The sequence below is a fragment of the Pezoporus occidentalis genome, unplaced genomic scaffold (assembly GCF_034315485.1).
Source record: "Pezoporus occidentalis ecotype Australia unplaced genomic scaffold, CSIRO_AGI_Poc_V1 ctg64, whole genome shotgun sequence".
Taxonomy (NCBI): domain Eukaryota; kingdom Metazoa; phylum Chordata; class Aves; order Psittaciformes; family Psittacidae; genus Pezoporus; species Pezoporus occidentalis.
In genome coordinates this window covers 2,471,199-2,495,596 of record NW_026915987.1, presented here as the reverse complement: position 1 = coordinate 2,495,596, position 24,398 = coordinate 2,471,199, and the positions used below count along the sequence as shown (strand labels likewise).

At 43.2% G+C, this 24,398-nt stretch overlaps 1 protein-coding gene and 1 long non-coding RNA gene across 6 annotated transcripts in view; one reads left to right on the top strand and one right to left on the bottom strand.

Moving 5' to 3' along the window:
* The window catches only part of TNC (tenascin C), a 72,207-nt gene that overhangs the window by 30,865 nt on the left and 16,944 nt on the right, over positions 1–24,398 (bottom strand). For all 5 annotated transcript variants that reach the window (XM_062640338.1, XM_062640333.1, XM_062640335.1 and 2 more), the window contains exons 2-10: positions 16,085–16,677; positions 13,846–15,159; positions 11,856–12,119; positions 10,888–11,003; positions 10,642–10,798; positions 9,768–10,037; positions 8,487–8,672; positions 7,940–8,029; positions 7,554–7,817 (exon numbers count right to left, since the gene is read on the bottom strand). In XM_062640338.1, the coding sequence (XP_062496322.1) occupies positions 7,554–7,817; positions 7,940–8,029; positions 8,487–8,672; positions 9,768–10,037; positions 10,642–10,798; positions 10,888–11,003; positions 11,856–12,119; positions 13,846–15,159; positions 16,085–16,547 (3,124 nt within the window). In that variant the 5' untranslated portion in view covers positions 16,548–16,677. The remainder of the gene's footprint in view (positions 1–7,553; positions 7,818–7,939; positions 8,030–8,486; positions 8,673–9,767; positions 10,038–10,641; positions 10,799–10,887; positions 11,004–11,855; positions 12,120–13,845; positions 15,160–16,084; positions 16,678–24,398) is intronic.
* LOC134174947 (uncharacterized) lies at positions 7,073–10,421 on the top strand. The gene is made up of 3 exons (XR_009968850.1): positions 7,073–7,161; positions 8,956–9,110; positions 10,193–10,421. It is a non-coding gene; the product is annotated as an uncharacterized LOC134174947 (long non-coding RNA).

The window sequence follows — 24,398 nt, the reverse complement described above, 5'->3', positions numbered from 1 at the left end:
TTTCCTCATGAGATTTATGTAACAGGGATAAAACATAAAAGGAATACTCCCAATGCGTTACAGTCTTTTTTTTTCTCTGACATCACCACTTCCATGCCAATGCTGCAATCCACAACATCCTTGCAATCTTTCTTGTGCTTGAACCACAATGCAGATAACCTGCAGCCTCTTGCTATTTTCATGTGCCTTGAAAATAGCAGATGCATCAACATCTCTTTACATGAAATTTGAAAGAGAGAATTGATGCTACATCGCCTTAAAAGCATAAAAGGCATTTTCCGTGCTGCACCACTCAAGGCTCTCATTCCACAGCAATAAGACATTTATCCCGTGCAAAAGGAAGAAAGAAAAGAACAACTAAGGAAGGATGCATCACTCACAAAGCCCAGCATTTCTGCAGTGGGACAGCAGTACGAAATGAAGTTCTGCATTTCAAAGCAGAAAAGAAACATATGGCTAACGAATCCATAGAAAATACCTGTAGTAGCTAGGGCTTCCAGGGACCAAGAGAGCTGACTCTGAGTGCTTCCATGGAGGATAATCTGGTTTTGTGTGCTTGTGCTGAGATTGGTAAATTCTGTTTCACAATGGTTTTTCAGCAAAAAGATTTCCTGTGTTCTATTTAAACTGGGCAGGTCTTTCAGAGTGATAAAGAACTGATCCAGACCTCATCCTGTGCTGCCCAAGACAGGGTGAGACTACTGAAAGCCTTGTGTGTTATGTTAAGGTCATGAAGAGCACCAGCGGCTTCTGAGATGGGAAAGTCAGTGGGCACCAGAAGCAGAGCATGAAAATCAGTGCTGGGGTTTGTTAAATAGCTTATCTCTTTAGGTGCAGGACTGGTGGGATTAAATGGTGCTTCACTGATTGATCCTCCAGGTGTTGTGACTAGAAGTGTTAAACACAGGTAAATTACAAGTTAGAACTTCCTGATAATAAACTCCCAAATACACCAAAAGCCAGCTAATATCCACTACAAACAGTTTGTGTGCTTTGCATTAAAGAGCTCTAAGAACACAGATGGGTTTGTCTTTTTTGGGGACTGAATCCAAGCCACAAGGAAAGGTAGCAGCACCAAGCACAGTGTGATCCTCATGCGACAACACTAACTAGGAGATCCAGAGCAACAACCATTTTACAGTGAGCTGAAAGGGTCCCAGCAGAGAAACAGGCACACCCTCACTTGATGTAAATCAGTACACTCTGGTTACCTCCAAAGAACTTTGCTAATTCACACTGGTGAGGATTTGAACCCTAAATCTCTTGAACATGCCTTTTATCTTTACTACAGCACATAAGTTACTACTTCTGATATAAAACATAAGTGGAATGCATGCCAAATACTGCAAACAGATCCAAGTCCAGACTGAGAAATCGGCCACAGCAGAAGCATGCTAAATCTTATCCTACCCAAGCAAAAACAGGCTTGGAGGAGTGATTCATATGGATATATATAGGATTTTCATAAAACGGAGGGGGACACACATCCTTACCTAAAAACTAGGACAGAAAGAGCTTGAACAATCTTTCTTTAAGGAGATCAAAAAGAATGGAAGGGAAAAAGACTTGGCCTTCAACATACTGAATGATCTGTGAACGCATCCTGGAGCACAGTCAGATTCTGAGAATCTGAGTAGCGTGGAGGTGACAGAGAATGTGCTCCTGATCACAGCTGCAAGGCAAGAGGCAGGTGATTTCTCTGACATGCAGAATTATCTCCTCATTAGTGGCAAACCACATCATTTCACACCTCAGTGACTTCCTTGCTTACATGCTCCACTTGCATTCAATTAAGAGAGAGCAAGTCATCTTCCATCATCAATCAAATCAGCACAAATACATACTCAGGATTCAATATCTGCCTCCAAATTCACACATGTATCAGAAAAAAAAGAAGTTTTCAGAGGAGAAAAATCAATTAAAAATGTATGTCAATGTAAATGCAGAAATGTTACCTTGAAAACATACTCTCAGGTCAAATGCAGATGTAAAAACGTTGTTTTCTGCTCACCTCCAGGAAGGTGAGCAGAAGCAGGTGAGGCAAACAGTGATTTATGTTTACATATATCATTGATATTCTTGACTTAGGTGAGGGCCTGCTTTAAATTACCTCAGCACAGAGTCTGAAACAGGCCCTTTCTATGCTGTAACTTGAAAAACCATCGCCCCAGCTTACCTGCAATATAACCACTAGCATAATTCCTTCTTCCTCAGTAAAACAGCTGTCAGAACTGACTGCACCAGGGTTACTGTGCTTATGTAGTGAAGTAGGAAGACATGCAGTGAGGAACCATTAGCCACCTGGGACTCTCAGCTGCTTGTGCACAATTAGATGTCAACCAGCTCTTTTCTATTCTGGGAACAGGCTAAAAACCATCAAGCATCAAGCAATTGGTACTTGTTCAACCTTGAGGCTGTCTACTTGACATGCACAGTGGTAGCTGGGCTTTACTGTGGAGTGTTTCTGCAGAAGACATGCATAGGTAGAGTGAACAGACCAGTGGGGAGGACAGGGCAGCAGTACTTGGTACAGGTACAGCTTCATGCTCTGGATGGTCCCACTAGGAAACTGGCATGCACCCTGATTTGGAAACAAAAGGAAAACATCAAAGAATACAAGAGAAATAGAAAAGAAAAATAAAAGGCTGACATTACACTCCTGATAAACTGAAGATCTATCAGAAAACTCTGTGTAATGAGAGTCAAAACTGGCTCCCCATTTTCCCTCATTTTACTAGACCATCCTCCTGACATTATCCCAGATCCAGTTGTAGTATAACCACACAAGAACTTGGTTACTCTAATGTGAATGGAAAATACAGCAGCTGTTCAACTGTATTATACCAAAACTGAGGTACCAACTACCTAAATGACACTTTAATTCTGAAGTTCGCTGTCACAAGTGGATTAATTTTATTCTGCCAACTTTGCCAACTACATGGCAGGTTGCCATGCACAGCCTGTCTCATGGAGCATATCAAATTATATGTAACTACATTACCTCTGACTATTTTTCAGACCTAATTCTGAATACTACCTTGGGTTTAATGACTCCACAAATGAATTTGTGGATGAGAGTGGTCTACCCTCTACACACATGTATTAACACTCATATAAGCCACATAAAGTTCACGTGTAATAGAGGAATATGTGGCTTTTTGTACAAACAACAGATAGGAAAATGAAAATTATAGGAATACATAGGAAATTCTCTGATACCACAGGCAGTATCAGTGTTCATTGTTTAGCACATGGAATACTATAACAGATAACAGAAAATCTGGAAAACCATTGAACTGTAGGATAAGACCAATGGAGTTCAAACACTTGACTTGGCAACCAGGGGAATATATGGAGAGAAGAGAGCTCTAGGAGCCCTAGGTGGGTGGATGACAACCAGATAGAGTGATTCGTGGTGGCAAGATGAATGAAAGTTGATGCCAAAGAGCTGAAAGCAATGTAGAGGGGAAACTGAATGGACAACAAACATATGCTCTTTCTCAGACTGCAATACTTCTTAGTTTAATTCTCTTTGTAAAATCTCCAAGCCGAACATGGCCTAAATACATCTATACTGCTGTTGATAGCCTTTTGAGGAATTCCACCGCAATGCTTCACTGGCAATTTTACTAAAAAGAATGCTAATGTCCTGCCAGGACATTTCCCCAGTTCCTTGGGATTCAGTATTCATAATACAGTATTCTGTATTATTTCTTGCTCTTTGGATTTTATATTATTTGCCAAGAGGAGCTGTGAACCGGTTTCATTGCAGAGTCTTTCATAAGCTCAAGCACACTGTAAGATATGATGGTTTATCAAGGTTTTTTGGTTCTTTTCAGATCTCTCTGGCTAAATAGCTTTCCCCTCTGCCAAGCAGCTGATTAAACTGGGCTTAGAGTGCCTCTGCCCCTCTGAACTTCATAAAGAAAACATTGCAGTGAGTAATAAGCCAGAAATGCTACAGCAGCTCCTACTGAAGTCAGGTTCCAGGTATTTTCAGCAGAGGAATCAGCTGAATAAATGGACAATCTTTACTGGCAAACTCAGTTTGCCAGTCACCAGCACGGCAGTTTCCCATTGAACTGCCTCACCTAATCATTCTTCCTAATGTTTGAGTTTGCATAAAAATGGGTGGAGCAATATAAGATAAGTAGAAGCCAGGAGAGGAAGAGGGAACTGAAGCACAGTGCAGACAACAGTCTTTGGTAAAAGCATAAATTATCTTAAAAACATTCAACAGAATGGAAAAGATACTTCTCTGAGCCATGCTCCTATTGCAACTCACTTCCAGATGCAAGACAGTATCACAACCACGATTCATCAGCAGTTGCTGCACAATCTGGGTCCTTCAGCAGAGGAATTCGAGGTTGGCGCTTGGTTTCTCTAATGTCCACTCATTTATTTCCACAGGCCTCTCGTGGCTGATGTGTTACCATCCATCCTCCTCCAGGACTATTGTGCTATGCAGGCAGGGTTCCAAACCAGAGCAAGAACAAAGCTGGACTCTGGCTGCTCAGCTTCCTCAGAGCAGGATTACATGCTCACCCTACAAATTAGTTATTAATCTGATGAAACATCCTCAAGACATGCTGCCAGAACGGTCCCTCCAACTAGTAAAATGGCTCATGTTCTTTGATTTCAGAAACAGTTCTAAACCAAAACCTTAGTGCGATGCTGGGTGGGACCTCTAACAAACAGGTAGTACCCTAGTTTGTGACACCTTTGTTAATAACAGAAAGGAGGTATCTGTTGTAGCCACACCTTCCAGAGAAGAGCGCTGTTCTCCAACCAGTCCATACACCTTGATTTTATAGGAAGTTTTAGCTTGGAGGCCATCAATCACAGCACTTAGGGATTCTCTGGGCAGGGAGGTTTCTGCAGGGGGCTCAGCTGCCAATGGCACATCCTTGTATTCCACCACAGAACTACTGTGACTCCTGTATTTGCATACCAGGAGACACTAAAGCTGTGGTCAGTCATCCTTGAGACCACAAGGTCCCTCAGAGCATCCTCTTGCATCCCTGAGGCCTCTGGAGCATGAAAGCTCCCAGAGCCAGGAAGCTCCTCTGGGTAAGGAGTCATTGACTGCATTTGGCTTTGCCTATATAAAGCCATGAAGAAACAGACAAGCAAATGGCAGTGTGAAATATTCAGTCTTCCCTTTTCAGTACAATAAAATGACCCTTAGCAAACTGTTCACTTTATAATCCCTTTCATCCCTTGAATACAGAATTGTTGACATCAGTTGCAAAAACCTTTGTCACTTGAGCTGCATTTCATCTATAAGAAGAGACAGAAACATCAGAAAGCTGTCATCCTATACTATGGAAGGTTTTGGGACACGTTCCTTGTTCATGAGCTCTGAACATTTCAGCTCTGTGTGGGGAGTTGATATACAAAAAAAAGATAGTAAGAAGAATGCAAGAAGGGAGAGAAGGTACTGACAGAAGATCTTCAGCCCTGGGGCTGAAAAAAGCTTTACCCTCAGCAATAGAAAATCCACTATACAAATAAATAATACCATGTGAGAGGCTCCTGAACAGCAGCTGGCAGGGATGCCTGACTCTGATCAAGAGGTTGGGAAGAAAGTAAGATGAAAAACTGGCAACGTGGAGAAGCAAAGGAAACTTTGAGAAGAAAAGCTCTCACCCATTCTGCAGTCCCTGGCCCCCTTGTTCAGCAGGGGTGGCACATGCCCCTCCAAACAGCAGGACTGCCTCCCCCACCCTCTGAGAAGAGCTAGTCCAGTTCTAGCTGTGCTACTGGCATTTTCCACTTCAATCATTCCTCTGTCTCCCTTGTTGCTCCAAGTATTTACCCCAGCAGTGCAATGGACGTGAGAGCCCCCATAGCTCTGCAAGAGAGGGCAAACCAAGTTTGTTTGGCTTAGCCTGAAGACTTCAGGACCTCCCAGGTACTGGGAACACAGATAAAGAGTATGGTATTGAGGGTGGATAAAAAAGTAAACTGAAGGAAAGACCTCGTCTCTTACACCCCACAGGCTTATAGAGCGTTTCTGCCTCCCCATGCCCATGTGTTTGGATTTGTCCATTCCTACACAGGAGGAAGGTCATAGAGACAGGCTCTGTTAACTACTGCTGATGCTTCTAAAGAGCCCACTACAAAGAATTCTACCGTCTGCTCTGAGTAAAGGTGTAAAACAGATACCCTGCCCGATGAATGGATTTATAAGAGCTCTAAATCAGGAAAAAGAAGCTACCTTGTGAGACTTGGGAAGCTGGTGCTGAAAAGGCCAGGCTGTGAAATTCCACAACGTGTTGTTTCTGCCGTTTCAGCATCTATACATACTCCTTTTGAGACCACTCAGTCTTCAGACAGATAGGGAAGCATCTGGTAACTTGGGAAGAATCAAAGTCAGCTCACTCTTGCCACATAAACCTTCGGCTTCCATTTGTATGTGCATACCTCAAGGCTTCCTGTTATTTCCCAACACTGGACACAGGCCTTGCATCAAACTAGTAATTCAGTACTGCTGGTTTTCTGTAGTTTGCATCATAGCATAAACTACAGAAAAATCTGTAAACTACAGTGAAATCTGTAAAGCACTCAGAGGTTGTGCTTGGATGGACACCACCACTGAATATGAAACCAGTTTTGATTTGTTAAACTGTTATTAATTTGTAAAATCCATAACTTCTGTCACATGTTTACCTCATAGATGGTCTTTGGGGAGAAAAAGAGAAACCCTTTGATCAGTGCTAAGGACAGGAATTGTCAGCTGATTCTGATTTCACTGTCTCTGCTCACAGCACTTCAGGCTTTGCCTCACAGAATTTAGCCTGAATGCCTGTAAAAATTCAAGACTTATTTATGCTCTGTACCAAGATACAATTCTGTGTGCAACAAACTTTGGGTTAAAATGGCTCACAAAGAATAAAACCTTGTGTGGTAAGTAATCCACTGATAATGGTTATTCGGAGTGGTTTGTACAAATGAAGATGACAGAAATGCCCCCTTTCTCTGTAGACAAACGTAACAGTCGTGGTCTCCATGGAAGTGGTGACTGTGACCAGATTTGGAGGCCCTTCTAGCTTTTGGATGACAAAACTGAAAAAAAAGGCAGCATCAGAGCCCTGTTGACCCTGCTGAAGCGTGATGAGTGGAGGCATGCTGTGAAGAGAATTCATTAGGCAGAAACAAGTAATGTTAAATACATTCTGGTTGCTCTTCCTTTTTGGTTTTGGCTGTAGAAAACAAAACAAGTTACAAGACATAATACACAAAGAACAGCCTCATTTAAAACAAAGGATGAGATCTGCATTTCATGCAGGACAAAGAGCTGTGTTCTTTGCAAGTCTTCTCAAAGGTTAAGCAAGAAATCATTGAGAATATGGAGCTAGACATGGTAGGCAGGGAAATGCACAGCTATCCCTCAGTTAAGCCTATCATGTTAGACAGAGCTAAGTCTGCTCTGTAGGCAGTTGATGTTTCTAAGCAGTTGTCCAGGCATGGCTTACAAAATGAGGTGAAGACTTGGGCTAGTCATTGCCCAATGACCTGGTGCACGGCACTCATCAAAAGCTGTCACTCACCAGTAGAACCCTTGACAGTTGTGGGTTTGCTTTTGTGTCTGCCTTTCTCCGCCACCAGGCTGATGGTGTATTCTGTCCCTGCATCCAACCCTCGCAGGATAAAAGAGGTGCTGTCCACGGGGATCTCCACTTCACTCTTCTTTCCAGAGGGGTTAACAAAAATGAGGCGATAGTGATCAAACTTGGCCACTGGTCTTCTCCAGCGAAGGGATAAGGTGGTTTCAGTGGGGTCACTGACTTCCAAGTCCTTGGGGTTATCAAGATCTACAGGTTAAAAAAGCAGAGTTGACAGATTAGCATCTATACTGGCTGTCTAGCAACAGCTCAGAGGCTTATCCACTTGATTTGCTGCTTCCTCCAGAGCAAAAGGGGATCAAGTTACTCACCAGTGCCAGCATTAATAGTAGCAGGAGCGCTTTCCCTGTCCTGTCTCACTGCTGTCACACCAATGCCATATTCAGTTCCAGGCCTCAACCCTAAGTGAAGAGAAATAGGAGCATGAGTTTCTGTCCACAGAATATGCTTATAGGCATTTGTTTAAACAAAGAAGCCTGAATGTATGCAAGTTAAGATATATGCTTTCCTGTGCATGCAGAGAATTGAGGTTCCAGTTGACCCTCCAGCTGACCTGATGTTAATAAATCCTTTTCCATGTACATGCTTAAATATAAAGATTATGACTGAGATCACATTTTGGACACTGTGCAAATGCATAATCAGACATAGCTTCTATTTTCAAGAGCTTGCAGTACAGGTACTTTTGCCAAAGAAAAGCACATAGACATCCATGTGATATTTGCCTATACTCAAAATGCACAACCTCTGCTTGTACCTCTTCTGTATAGTGACCAAAAGGGTACTTTTGTGCTACATTACTGTGCCCTCGGTGATGGCAGCGGCATGACATTGATGACTAGCTCACCATTCTCCTACCTGTGAGTGTAGCTCTGGTTGTTGCTTGGTTGCCCTTTGGCACTGTGATCTCAGCATGGTCCCCACCGGAGATGGGAGCAAACTTAATGCGGTAGTTATCAATATTTGCATGGCTGTTCTTCCACTCCAAAGTAATGCTACTGTCTGTCTGCGACACTCGCTTCAGGTTTTTTGGAGCATCCAAGTCTGTAATCAATAAACCAATAAATAAATACATAGGAATAATTCTCTTACGACAGAAGTCTCTTATAACAGTACTTTTTAGAGGGTGGAATGATCCACCAAGCTGAAGTTAAGTGTCCTCTCACATGATAAATCTATGTTCTTAACTACATCAAGCAATTTCTTTTACCGCGAAGTGGAGAGCTCACTGGCTGTGGAGAAAAGATCAGTGGAAGAAATTAAACTTTTATCTCCTAAGACAAAAATAACAATTTCAACTTTAGCAATTATTTTCTTTACAAAATAGGCTTGTGGAAAAACACGTTTGGATGAAAATACTACTCTTCCTCTATAAATACATCAGCTTTCAAAAGGATCAAGGCTGCTGATCATGTCTAGATTTCTGTTCAGTAATTATCTTGCATTCATAGCTGAAAGGAGCTCTAAGGCTTAAAAGAAAAGGTGAATATTATACAGAAGTTCAATGGGCTTTTGCTGTTCACACCTATAGTAGGCTCAAATCCTGCTCTGGATGAACAATTACATTTCAGGATGAAAAGGGAAGTTATTTCCTATGTACCATTTACTCAGCTCCCTTAATGCATCAGACCTTGATGACATGCTAAAGGACTCACACTTTCATAAAGCATTCTCAGGGTCACTAAAGAGCAAAGTAAATTTATAAAAAACATGACAGAAAACATTTGAAGAACTGCAGTATGAAAACAAAGCAGTTTTCTGCTAGTCTGTTATGCTTTAGACAAACAGAAATAAGGTCTTAGATGGAATAGAAACCATAGAAGATAAGTAACCTAGAGGATATTTGTTTCCTGAAGTGGAGATTCAGCATATGATGAGCAAAAGCTTTTAAGAGACTTAATAGCATAATTCTCATTTTCAAAATACATTTAGATACTTGAGTATATTTTGTTGAGCCAGTAGGGTATATAAGGCACAGAAAAACATTCTCTACTTTCATGTACCTCTATAATAGTACTGCTGATTCTGTGTTGATGAAGTAACTCATCAACTCAAGCAACACAACACAAACAGCACAGGAAGACTGATGGTGATTGCATTACCTTCCCAGAGGTTGGAATTGGCATCCAAGCCTCTTACCTGTGACAAAGACTTCTTTCACGGGATCGCTTTCCATGTCCCCTCGACGAGAGATGAGCGTCACTTCGTACTCTGTGTGTGGCCTCAGGTTTCCAATAGAATATTGGTTTTCATCTTCAGAGAGGTCAATGGTTGTCCTGTCCCCTGGAATATCTTTGGGGCCATAAGTGAGCTCTATGCCTTCAATTTCAGCCAAAGGTTTGGACCATGTGATAAGAGCTGTGGTGTCTGTGACATCTTTTGCCTCGATCTGGCTAGGGGCATCAAGCTCTGTTACAAAAAGAGAGAAAAGTGGTTTTTAAAGAAATCTTGCCATAAGAATCATACACATTCTTGTGCTTTCAATTTATGATTCAAAATTAAAATGAGTGGCTTCTACCAACTGAAGCTTATCTTCATCTACTTTCTCACTTCGCTTTCCATAGCTGCAGAAGAAAATGCAAAATGGAGTCAATTCATCAGAAGCAGATTCATCAAAATTCATTAACATCAGAAGCTGCCAAGCAAAGACAAGCAGGAACCCTAAGAGGTTCTCCCCCTGCACAATACAGATTCTCCTTTAACCAATTTCTTCATGCAAATAATACTAGGATGAAAGAAATTCTATTTTCTGTTGATGTACAATGGGAAATAGAATAAAAATGCTCCTTGCTACCTTCTAGCTAAAAAATAATTCATTTCCTCTTCAAACAGGTAATTTGGAAAGGAATTAATTTCTTTTCATGTATCCTTCATTAGCAGCTCCACTACTACTTCTTTTCCCCCTATTGATTTACAGTATAGAGAACTTGGCATTCTCTTTGTTTAAAAGCTCCCTACACCAAACAGCAGCTGTTTTATTGGTGACCCTACACCAAGTACAGGTTGTGCTTACTTGTCGTTATCACTTTGGATAGTCCTGGTCCCCTGGTATTGTTTTTCACTATATGAAGAGACACATTATACTGTTGTCCTGGTGCCAAACCTGGCTGCATATAAGATGTCTCTGGCCTTTTCAAGCTGCTGGTTATATCTCCATTATCATCCTTTTTCTGTAACACATGGAACACTCAGTTAGTATTAACATAAAAAATCCAGGCTCTTCCACTTGCATATGGCCTCTTACCATATGCTCCCTTACCATATTACGGAAGACCAGCTCCCAGCCGTCAAATGAGAAGTTTAGAGGATCCCACTCCACCTGGACGGATGTTTCTCTAACAGACTTGAATTTGAGACCCTCTGGAGCAGGCAGATCTGTGACAATAGAAGGATATCATTACCTGGTGACAAGGTCTCTCAAAGAGGACCCTGGGAGGGGGACATCTTTCCACCACTATAAATATCTGCCTCCTATTTATCTGCATCTGAGATGTTTAAACCCTCTTCACAGCCAGTTGTTCTGTCTTTGGAGAGACACTCCTCTGACCTGGTTTAGATGTCAGAGTAAAATGAATTTTGCCCTAAAAAAACTCTTTTTCTGCCCTCCTGAAGGAAGCCTAGTATGGACATTAAAAGACAGGTGACATGAATCCTGTCCCAGGTCTCTAGGAATGAGCATAGTGACAGAAGTCAAAGAGCATCTTTTGAGGCTGGGGTGTTTAGCTATGACTGTGATGTGCACAATACAAAAAGGAAGATGAACAACAAATGAATGGACAGGCAGATAGAAAGTAAGTTGTGGTAAACCACACAGAAGATACAAAACAAATAAAATCTCAATTTCAGCCAAAACAGTTTGAATCAAGTGATTTCACATTCCTCTTATACACTGTTACATTTTCCTGGTTTTAAAGGAAGCATTACCAGATTTTAAAATGGAGCTAATTATGAAGGAGCCAAAGGTCTTAATTTACAAAGACCCCCTGATATTCATTGGGAGGAACCGCAGAGAGTGGAAGAGTGAGAGAGCTGTAACTTTGAATGCAGTCATTGGTACTGGAAAATAATAGAAAATGAAAGTGAAGAAAGCTGGCTTTGTCCAGAGCAGAAGATGAATTGAAAATGGAAAATACAAAAGAAATAATACCCCCCCCCCTCCAAAGGGATGCAAATCAATACATACTACATTATAGACAAAAGAAAGAAGACAGGGAGTGTAAAACTCACATGTTGCTACCCTGGCACTGACTGGAATGCTCTTCTTGTTTTTAAGGATTGCAAAGACACGGATAAAGTATTCCACACCCGGCTCCAGCTCGTGAATAGTGGCAGCTGTCTGGTTTCCTGGCACAGTGAACTGCATGTCTAAGCCACCACTGCCAGTAGGGACATAGGTGATGAGGTACTCATTGACAACATTCTCATGCTTCCATTCCAGATTGACGGTTTTATCTGTTACGTCTGTCACAGTCAGCTCAGTTGGAGGAGACACTAAGGAGGGGAAAACCCAAAACAAACGTGTAAGAAGTTTTCAAGGCTCAGAAAATAATGACTTACCCAGTTCCCCATTTTCCCAGGAGCAGTTTGTAAGAATCATCTAACAAACAGGGAATGAGGAAGCCATGTCCCACAAATTAGCTGCTTGAAGAAAGGAATGTTCAGCTGGTGAAGACTACAGACATTTCCAAAAGGCCAATTTCTACGTTCACACTTGCACACAGCCTATGGCTGACTGTGTTCCAGCTCCTCCTCTCATAGCTACTGCACAAGACTATAGCTGGGTCCCTAGGGATTCAGACATTCAATTCAACTGCCAGCAGCACATGGTTTTATAGCTGTAAGTCCTGGGGTTTGCATGGATTTTCCAAAGTAAAATTAAACATTATTATTTTTGTAAATTGCAAGTGCAAGAGCACAAAATGTGGCTTAGGAGTCTTCCAGAAGGAGGAGATGAAAAATGAGGATTTCTTTTCAAGGGTATTCATTGTCTTTTATAATGTTCCCAACCCCAAAGTACTCTTTGATTACTCTACAAAGATCTTAGTTCTAAAATTTCTCCCCTGGGCTCTACTAAAGAAAACAATCTCATTTATAGCATAATGCCTGTCATTATCTAGCTGCCAAAATTTTCTATCAATTTCCATAAAGTCAGTGGTATTGGGAAACTAAGCATGTGGCTTCACAGCTAAGTTTCCACTCCAGCTGATTCCATGATTTTACTCTAAGCTTTTATCAGGTCTAACATTCACACACACACACATATATATATATTATATATATATATAAAATCAAGATTTACTTTAGTTATAAAGATCTATCTGGCCAAAATGAGAGGTAGCCAAGGCCCCTGTGATAATCCTGAAAGCCTGAACTGCAATATTTGCACCATCTGGCAGTTCCATTATGATAGTTGTCTCACTCGGATGGGACAACATTATTTCCCATGTGTGCCCAGTCTCCACTAACTACACCCTCTGCCTCCACCAGGGCTCCAGCTCAGAGATCTGTCTTCAGAACAAGGCCACTGAGCCCCTGGAGTGGGTCTGTTAGTGTTGTCAGGGCTGTGTGTTTCATTTTCAGCTGCCTACAGTAGTGATGGCATTATAAATCCAAACCCCTTTCTTATCCATCCAGCATGAGACTGGGAACCAGAACCTGGCTACAAGAAATGTTTGATATCCAGGCTCCTTTTTCACTGGCATCCATTGTCTATATTATCTCTTTCCTGCAAAGCCTTATTCTTTAGTCAAAATTAGGCCCATATCCTTTTGACTAATCCTGCTGAATTCCTAGTAAGATGACCCTGGAGGCATCTTCCTTTTCTCCACATCTAGAACAATTTCTTTCAGATGCATTTTGGTTTTTAAGCATCAAGAGGTGCTATGAGGAACTGAAAGGTCATGGTGACAAATCCCAACCAGTGCTGGCTCCAGTGGCATTGTGAGGGAGCAAACTGCATCACAGTTGTCAGCCTGCTGGCTTGCTGACCACTAAAAATCACCAGTAAGCTCTAGACTATATAGCCCTGAAAGGTTAGGGAGGTCAAAATCTTGCTACTGTTGTTGTTACTTCTCCAATTCAGCTGTCTGGGTGATGATAAATAAGAGTGGCAACAGTGCTGGGCTACATGTAAAAGGTTCACAGAGCTTCCAAAGCTGCTGGAAGGGCACAGGGAATTACCATGGGGAAGCAGTTCAAAAGAGACATTGCAACCTACCATCGGAGCAGTCATCCCCCATGTAACCATCTTCACAGACACACCGTCCGTCGATGCAGCGGCCCACGTTGCTGCAGTCCTTGGGGCAGGACTGTTCTCGGCAGTCCTCCCCCCTGAAGCCCTCGTGGCACACGCAGCGCCCATTGATGCAGCGCCCGCGCTGGTGGCAGTCATTGGGGCAGGACAGCTCGCCGCAGTCCTCCCCTGTGAAGCCATTGTCACACTCACAGCGCCCCTCCACGCAGCGTCCACGGTTGTGGCAGTCCTCGGGGCACCGCAGCTCCCCGCAGTCCTCCCCTGTGTACCCTTCATCACACACACACTGCCCATTGACACAGAGACCTCGTTTGTGGCAGTCGTTGGGGCACCTCAGCTGGCCACAATCCTCCCCAATGAACCCTTCATGGCACACACACTGCCCGTTGATGCAGCGCCCGCGGTTGTTGCAGTCGTTGGGACACCGCAGCTCGCCGCAGTCCTCCCCAATGAACCCTTCGTTGCACACGCACTGCCCGTTGACGCAGCGCCCGCGGTTGTGACAGTCGTTGGGACACCGCAGCTCACCGCAGTCCTCACCCAGGTACCCCTCATGGCACACACAGCGCCCGTTGACGCAGCGCCCGCGGTTGTGGCAGTCGTTGGGACACCTCTTCTCGCTGCAGTCATCCCCCACGAAGCCCTCATAGCAGACGCACAGCCCGTTCTCGCAGCGCCCGTTGCCGTTGCAGTTGTTGGGGCAGGTCAGCTCGCCGCAGTCCTCCCCGGTGAAGCCCTCCTCGCAGAAGCAGGTCCCATTGACACAGCGCCCGCGGTCGAAGCAGTCGTTGGGGCAGATGAGCTCACTGCAGTCCTCACCGGTGTAACCCTCATCGCAGACGCATTCGTTATCCACACAGCGCCCGCGGTTGTGGCAGTTGTTGGGGCAGAGGGGCTCACTGCAGTCATCGCCCGCGAAGCCCTCGTGGCACACGCATCGCCCGTTCACGCACCTCCCGTGCACACTGCACCCCTGGGAGCAGAGCTCTTCGCTGCAGTCTGTGCCTGTGTACCCCTCAAAGCACACACAAACGCCATCGATGCACTTGCCTTGGTCGTTACAGTCGGCCGGGCAGGAGACCTGGCTGCAGTCCTCACCCGTGAAGCCTTCGTTGCAGATGCATCTGCCCTGGACGCAGAGGCCCTGGTTGAAGCAGTTGTGTGGACAGGCTGGTTCAGAGCAGTTGGGACCTTTCCAGCCAGGCTCACAAACGCAGCCGCAGATCTCAATGCTGTAGTTGCCGTGTCCACTGCAATAGGGTGTTGTGTCCAGGCGACCTGTACCAATGATCCAGAAAACCAATTACTCCCCTTCTCTCTGGGATGCACTACGCCAGTGTGGCACAGACCACCTGAAAGTGGCCTAATGCTCCTAGCTCTGTACAAGATATAATTTCCAGTATCACCAAAGCTTCTAAATGACAATAAATCCTTCTTTTTCCAGTGAGATTCACTTTACATGGGGTGCTTTAATTCACACTGATGCCAGGGAAGAGCCCCTGCCAACTGCTTGGTTAAATGAGGATGCTGGATTCCTCTGCCCTTCTCCAAATCCCTCTTCCACTGGCTGAGCAGCTTTCCTGACTGCTTCATTAGGGCTTGCACCATGAATCATTATTCCCCAACTCACTCCCAAACATAAAAAGCCAGGCAGCAATTGTATCATCAGCTGTGAGACCAGCTCTGTGCTCGGAGGGACAAATTAATACTGAGAAGACCCACTTTTCTCTCTTGTATGACCAAGCCCTTACCTTTTTCCCCCCTTCCCTGACTACTTGGGCTTGTCTATTGCCTTATGTCCAGCTGTATTTTTATCAGTCTCTCTTAAAGAAAACTTGGAAACGAGACCAGTTACCTTGGCAGCTTACTCAAGGGGACAAAATGTGGAGCCAAGAGCTTGAACTGCATGAGTTTTAATCTCAACTCCAACACATTGTCACCATGCCCAAGTACTGTACATGCTCAATGCCACAGCTACAAAGCAGCCCAGGCAGACTTCTGACCCACAGATTCATAAACCAGCAAAACTGTGAATGAATGGATCTTGCAAGCTGGCCAAATACATTCCTGATTTTGATTATGTTTCAAGTTCAACAGGTTGACTTTTGCTCATTCTTGAAACAGATTTGGGTATCTACTCTAAACAAGACCCACAGCCAGCACAAGAATTTCCCCAAGAGCAGCTCCCCCCAGTCTGCTTTACCTTCTACTGCCTGGGAATTGGGACAGCATCCAGCCCCGCTGGCACACTGCTCTCGTAAGGAGGATACCAGCCCCTCCAGCTCCTCGAGTCTGCTCAGCAGATCCTTAATGTCTGGGGCAGCTGCACAGCCGCAGGCTCGGCGGGGAATGTTAATCCGGTGTGTGAAGACAATCTGGTTCTCCTCATTCACTGTGTGCTCCTCGTAATTCTTGACGGGCTCAATTTCCGCCTTCAGGTCTGCATCACCACTCGCTCCATCCAGGTCCACAGAGCAAAGGGAGCCAACAGGCAACTTAATGTTGTAGACGTGGTTAAAAACCACAGGCTGATTATCCTCTGGCAAGGTCACATTTAGCCCAGTCTCCCGTTTCTGCCGGATAATTCTCTTGATGAGCCCACCACTGACATGCTGATAGAGCAAAGCCAAAATCGCACAGGCTAAAACCTGGGTGGGGAGTCCCATTGCGGTGTTTAGGTCCTTTTCAAAGCTGATGGAGTGTTATATACGTTTGGCCTTTGTATTCGGGAGCAGGAATTGGAGAGCCAGTTCAAACCAAGTTGGATATCCTTTCCTTTCCTGGCAGACTTGTTCCCTAGAAGAAGGAGCAGTATAAGGGATGAACCACAGTTACACCCTGCACTGAAAGGCCTACGACACTGAATGTGTGTTGGTGTCCTGACTGGGGTGCTACTCAATGTACCATCTCACCTCACCTGAGCTGCTGAGCTTGCTCTCATATATAACAACAGACATTACCCTGTTTTCCAGGATCTCAGTGTGCTTGTGAACTAAACGCCACAAGACATGAATCTGAAAGGAAGCTACTGTTATTTCCAATTTAGAGCAAGTATAGTGTAAAACGGAAGGTTTAGCTTCCTCAAGCAGAAGGCTAGGGCATGGAAGCTTGCTGAGTCTCATCTCGACTGAAAATAACTATTTTCAGACAGAGGTAGGTAAAATAAATGTGTTCTGTCATAATTCAGGTATATTACATTAAAAGTCTGTATTTCCTTCACTCCTTAGTTCACTGCTTGAAGGTTATTGAAAGCTGGATCGCAAAAGAAGTTCAAGACATTGTCAAAAGTTATATCAACCCTAAAAGCTCACTGCAGCCCTTTTCCATATGCTTTAAATTACTCCAGTTTCTTGGGAATCTGAGCTCCAGGGCTTGTAGCCCAGTAGCAAGTTTCACTATACTGATGATTTGTCTACAGCATGTTGATAAATGGAGTTCTCTGGAGAACACTGCTGGTTGAAGGGTCTACAGTCAGTGCTTGTATCATAGCTACCAGTATTTTAGCATAGAAGTAGTGAGACACAACAGGAGACTCCAGCACAGGAGATAGACTATAAGAAACAGCAGTGTGTACACATACATAAAAAAGGGAGAGGAGGAGGACAAGAAATCTTTTGATTATCTAAGTCCTTCAAGAGAGGAAGCTTTACAACAATACAGGTGTAAAAACACCTTTTAGCAACCTTTTCACTTGGCAGTATTTCCCACTGTCTGATATTTCATCAGCTATTAGCTATAGTTATTAGCTATTAGCTATTTATTTATTAGTTATTAGCTATTAGCTATAGTTTGCTTAAGGTTACAAGCACCTGGCTGCACTGTAGTAGCTCTTCCTGAAACTCATTCTTTCCACTTAACTACAATACTTCCTCTTCCTCCTCAGTCTGTATCTGTTCCTTTCAAATACGAACCAGGGGAGCTGAAGGACAGCTATTGACTTGTGTTCAGGGTCAACCCTTCAGCAGGTAGAGAACCAGAAATAGCAAATGGACTGACTAAACAAGCACACCTTATAAATGTCACCTTAGCATTTGTTTCCCCTTATACTCCCAGAACAGCTTCATTCAGCGGTTAGCTCACTGACTGTGCTTTCACTAGTTGTAAGTTAGTGATATGCCAGTAACATAGAAAACTTTTGTTCTCCAAACAACACTCTTTTGATGATAATTAATTTTTCAGATGAGAAACCAGCTTCTTCCACCCTTCTGCTTCCCCCAAAGCACAGAGGTAATATTTTCCCATGCTACCCCAGCTGCCTTCGTGGAAGGATGACAATAATACATCAGACACTTTACTGAAGTTAATGCTTTTTTAGACAATGCTGAGCTCATAAAAAGTGGACTTCACCCCTTTTTATTGGGGAATAAATCAGAAGTAAACAAGCAGCAGTGGAGGTTTTTTCTTGCCATGGAAAAACATTCAGCTTTAAGCCATTTCTAACACCATATTTGATCAAGTAGTCTGCAAGAACCCCGTCTTCACCAGAAGAAATCACAAGGTCACTGATGAAGAATAACAGAGACAGACACAGTCCAGATCTTACCTGTGACTTAGACCAACCCCTAGATTGGGTTGCAAGTTCATGAAATACATTCAGGACAGTATCTGAAGTGGGATTTTACTCTCGAGAACTCCCACATGAGGTTTGCTCACTGCTGTCCATGCAATGAGATCCCATGTGCTATCCACTTCTTACTCTGAGACAAGGTCACATAGCTAAAATCAGTGCCTAATCCTCAAGTAGTTATTTAGGGGACAGGCTGCTTGACAGATGCACCACCAAGGGAAAATGGAACAAACTGGAAGCAGGTCTGCATCTAATTCTCACTGAATTTTAGTGGAAGTCGAGCATCGATTTCCTTATGGCTTTTTTAAATATCCCAGCCTACAAGAACTTGGACCTTGACCAAACCAAGAAAATTGATTGTAGTTTTTCTGCTGACTGGTGGGAGTTTACACATCATTTCATGACAGTACAAACTGTCGTTTTGTTAGTATGCCAGCAAAACGAAAAACCTACTTCTGACAAGAGCTGCTGTCACTGTTGCCTTCGCTATTGGTGAAAGGAATATGAACACCATTACTTCTACTGGAAACTCATTGTGTTAGAGTCAGCCAAACCTCTCAGCCTACAGATGATACTAGAAGACTTAATGTACCGTGGCTGAAATTTATGAAGAAGCATTCCCCAGTATTTGATCTGACCTCTGTGTTTTGACCTAGTGTGATACCTGAGATAAACCAGATCAGATTCTCATCTGATCTGCTAAGGACCTGTCTGACTAGCTGAGCTCCATTCCTAGATCTGAGATCTACAACATGAGACACCTTCATTCAATTATTTTAGACATTAGCCATATTTTTGGCTGGAAGAGCAAAGGTGACATCCTTCTCTCCAACTCCATTCCTCAAATGTATCTAAACAACAGTTCAGACCACAAGGGACCACCCAGGAGAGGCTGTTAGAGAGAAAAATGGAAGCCACAGCAACTGTTCCTTCATCTACTTTCCTTCAGAATGGTTCATGGAGGTTGTATTTTAAACATGCTAATTGGAGACATCCTCTCAATATCTGCTTTGCAGAATCAGCTCTGGGACTCTTTACAAGCACCTAAAAGTCTTGCAGCAGGAGTTTGCAAAAGATGACACTTATCATGAGTTTGACCTTGCTGTAATGCATACAAAAGGAGAGGGGTGATGTTTGTACCATATCTCTCAGGTACATTAGGAACCTTGTATGACTCAGAATGTGTCCAGTTTTGACAAGCAGTTTGTATAATACAGAATATTACTCATCTTAATGGACTGTGCCTCCCTGCTGTCCTGACTACAACATGACTGCTCCAAAAATCTTGCAGTGATTGGGTGGTTGATCTGCAAAATATTCTTCTTGTCATGCAAAACAATAAAGTCTAGAGCTCATGTTCTCCCAGTCTGATCGCTGGCATCTTCCCACAACCATCACCCTCACTGGGCAAGAGTTATCTTTTACTTCTCTCTTGCTCCTGTATGATCCCTGTTACTATATAAATGATAACAGAAGGTGCTATGGTCTCTCACGTCTTTAATTTCCTTAACCAGCAGTGATTGCATTTTGCAGTCCTCTCACTTACTGACTTGCATGCCGGCACCAGACAAAAAACAGATCCAAGGGTATATCACCTGGAGTCATCTGAGGTCTGCTGTGCATTATCTTTGTTTCCAAGAACACTTAGGTAGCCTTACCCATCTGAGTAGAACCTGAGTACAGCTTGTGCAAGTACAGGCTGAGTAATGAAACCTTGGACCACTAACACTGGATGCACCAGCTATCATCCTAAGAACACTTTTTGTTTGTTTAATTGTGGAAGATCTTCCTTACAGCACCTTAACTTCATGAGTGATGTATCTGAAACAACTGGTCTAGGTGCCCAGGATAGAGATGTCAGTCCCTCTCTCTGACACATGTGCTTTCTGTATCACTGTGACAGGGGAAGAGGGCATCTGGCAATGACTCAGCCACCGTGGCAGCAGTGGTGTTGAAAGTTTGGGATCTTTGCAAGGAGAGTTCAGTTCAAGTCAGAAGAGTCTGAAGATAATCCATATTTTTTCATCCTAGCCACAGCCTGAACTGTTGTATCCTCACTACTCCTCCACCTTGACTGGCTCACAGCATGTAACTATTCACTTTAGAGTCTTCTGGCCTACTACAAGAATGAGAGACTATCACTTAAGAAGCTAATTCTAATTCTATGCAGCACCAGCTGATGCAGAAAGAGAATCAGGAGAACAAACATTTTCCTTCTTTTGTAGAAACACTTCTCCAAAGAGAAAAAAAAAGAGACTGTTTCTAGAAAAACCCTGTTAAGTCCCTGATCACTAGCTACTAATGCTCTTGGTGCTATATGATGGAAATAAGCTAGCCTGTCAATAGCACAAAGGAAAGGAATCATTTTCACTTCTGTTGCAGCCCTTTCATCCAAGGACCTGAATGCTCATCACGGTCTGGCTGTCAAAAGCTGAAAAAGTATTACAGTTATTTTTTTTTGTTTAGACATCACCTCCCACCCCAAGACATCAGAACTTTTTCAGGACATTTCCATTAAATTAGAAATGTGTTTCTTAATAGGAAATTTTCAATCCATCTTGAAAACCCCCAGGAATCCTGACTCCTGGGGAATACTGAGCAAAGGTAATATAAGAATATATCCCCCCCCCCGCCCCAAGACACATTTGTTGTAAAGCAGCAGGTGTGAGAAACTAAATTAATACTTGCACAGTTCAATTTCCTAGTGAATCACTCGAGTCTCTGTTGCAAATTCAGGAGTGGCAGCGCTGTGAGATGATTTGTGGGTATGTGGAGTGATAAATATGCAGATAAGAACCCTGCGATTTTAATCAAAGCAGATTGCAGCAATGGAGCAATGGAGGTGCTAAAAAGTATCTCAGCTGTCCTTCTTAAAGCAGGCAGAAGGCTGATGGGAGTTGCTCAGACACCCCATACATGCCATGACTTGGAAATTAGACTTTAAAAAGGCAGAGAAAGAAAAACAGGAAATAAAAAAGGAAACAATTCCTCTCTAATCAGGTACTTCCAATGTTACAGGAGGGGATCAACTACTGTCAGCATCTATTGGATTCAAGCACCTCCAGTTCAAATCTGCGTTAAAGCAGCAGGTACTGCCAGAGAGAGGGCTGAGAGCCACAGCCCTCTACAGGAACCACAGAAAGGGGCATTTTAGGGTTGGTGAATTGCTAATCCCAGGAGAGTTTTGTGTGATCTGTTAAGTGAAGAAACTTCACGGTTCAAGAATTCACACCAAGGCATGACCTGGTCATCTGCTCCCTCAAGACCATGGTACCCAGCAACACACTTGTGTGGGCACTGGCATCATGGTGCTCTTCTCTTTATCTATTGCCATACAGACAAAAGATGTCAGGAATGTGCTCTGTCCTGGAGCAGACATGGAGAGCATGTGCATTTTCCACAGGGAATACAAGCGGTGCTTTTACAGAGGATTACTAAAATGAAACTGTCTGTCAGAGTGCATTTTTACAAGGCTTTTCAAAAGATGCAGCCAAAAGTGCTAATGCAGATTTGCCAAGAGCATGCGACTCTCGAGGCTCCAGGCATCTTCTCAAACACAAACGGATTAAGACTGAAGTAAATGGAAATGCTCTCAATAAGACTGAGGGAGTGTGAAAGTTTTGACATGGCAAGCAAAAACACAAACAGTTCTGACCTCTTCATCTTTCGCTGCTGTTTCCATACAATTGTAACTGCAGAAAATCATTTTCTTTCCATTCCCAATTCCAACAGGGAAAAGGAAACAGCAGGGATGCTCAGTGTAGGTCAAACTAGATTAAATCACAGTGGAGAGCAAAAATTCATAACACTCCTAAACCATCAGCACTGAATCTTTCCAGCAGAAATAATCAAAGCCAACTTGTTGCTATTTTTTGGTTTCTTCTTCTCTGTTTACATTGTATTCATCCTAAGGAGAAGAGTTTTAAGGCAGCCAAATCTAGAGTAATTCCAAAAACTGCATTGTGTTCCCCAAGGTTCATAGAGAACATGTGCACAGTGTGATTCTTTCAACACCACTTAGACATCACAGATGCAAACAGGACCTTGGGATGTGAAGCTCCAAAGGGAAATACTCATAATTCAGAATTTTTCTTCATAGTCTTTAATGGACCTCATGAAGAGAGGAAAAGAGAGTTGTAACTGTCAAAGAAGAAAGAAAGAACCCGATTCCCTCTTTCTAACAGCTAAAATGCAGTGTGATAAGCTGTACTACATCCAGCTTCCAAGTTCACTGTGAAGGCTTACCTCTAATCTATATTCAAACAACTTTGTTTCTAACTCTATGGTCAGTTGACGAAGAAAAAGCATCCCGCATGTACTCTGCAGTTTTCTATGTAAGAAATCCCACATCTGGAAAACCCATAAACAGCAACGAATCCAGACTCAGTGACACCCCCACTTAATAACCATCAAAATGCACAGGCACTTATTTGAAGGCCTTTGCCACCCTGCCCTGCTCCAGATTTGCTGACTGAACTTCTTGCTGGAAGCTAAAAGGAAAGAAAAGCATTAACCAAAAAAGATCTTGCTGTCTGTGGATACCCAACAGCAGCGAAAAAGAGGGAGAAAGTACCCTCTGGAATAAATGCATGGAGAAAGAGGCAGGGAGGAACCAACTGGGAATGAAGTTTTAAGCAATGTTTGCTTAACTAGAGTAGTGTGATGTCTAAAGATACAAGTTGGTACAGGTACTAAAATCCCTTCTTGTTACAGAAGGGATTTGGTGATGTCCACAGCCCCAGAGGAAGGGCCCCATGACACCCACGTGTGGTGTAGGTGTGGCAGAAAGCCTTTTCTCCAAGAGGATTTTGTCATTATAATGGACAAATGCCATTCCTCCACTTTAAATATGGAAAACTGAGACACAGAGAGCTATCATAGAGACACCCAAGCTCCTAGAAGCCTCTGCATTTGGACCTAAGTTTTCTACCCACTGCAAGACTGATTAAGCTGATCATCTCTGTTGAGTCCCATCACAGTGTTTGAATGCAGAGGTGTTCAAACACAAGCACCTCTCAGAGGCGTTTTAGCACCTTACAGCACCAGACCCTGATACCATACTGTCCTTTTCATGAGTCTGCCTTCAACACTTAAACTCTTCTTATTTAAGGGCAAACTGCCACTGTATGCTCGATGTGGATAAGCACTCACAACTCAGAGCTCTGTATACACCCTGAAGCCACCTGTGTTTCATCTAGTGCTGGCCCTGCATGTTTGAGATCAGCCCCCTTAGCGGGAGGGAGAGCACTTACAACTAAGGGCACCCAAATGCAGAGACGGGCACTGATTTGCACAGTTAATTTCTGAGCTCTCATAAATCAGGTTTTTCATGTGCAGAATGTATCCATCACACATTCTGAGGGCCTTGCCCACACTGCTGGAATTACCAATAAACACAAAACAACTTTCGGATTACCATAGATTACCATACTACAGCATCCTGGTGATCACTAGAATTGCAATGACATTTATACCTCAGATTGATTCAAAGAACAGCAATTAAAACAAACACATAGGTACTTTTTACCCCATCTAGCCCCTGAGTTCCTGCATTAAACATCCCTCAGCTAAGGGTGAACTCTTCACTCCAGCTAATTTATCACTTTTGGCTTCAGCTCTTAGATGATGTTTTTGTTTCAGGGAAGATGTCTGGTTACTGGTTCACAAGATTCTACTGCACATCATCTTTAAATAAAACCTTCTGGTTTCATTTTAACCTCTGCCCATTCTACCTTGGCTGAAAAACTGAATATAGCAAAGCTTTACCAAGGCTGTTTGGAAAGAATTTTAATTAATTGCTTTGTGTACAATTTAGAATTTAGCAAAGGCTCATATTTCAAAGCCATCAGCATGACAGTGCCACAAAAGGAGAAGGAAAAATAACCCACTGAAGCCAACATCCATAAAAATGTGAAAGGGCTATGGTAAATTCTGAATGATAAGCATAAAA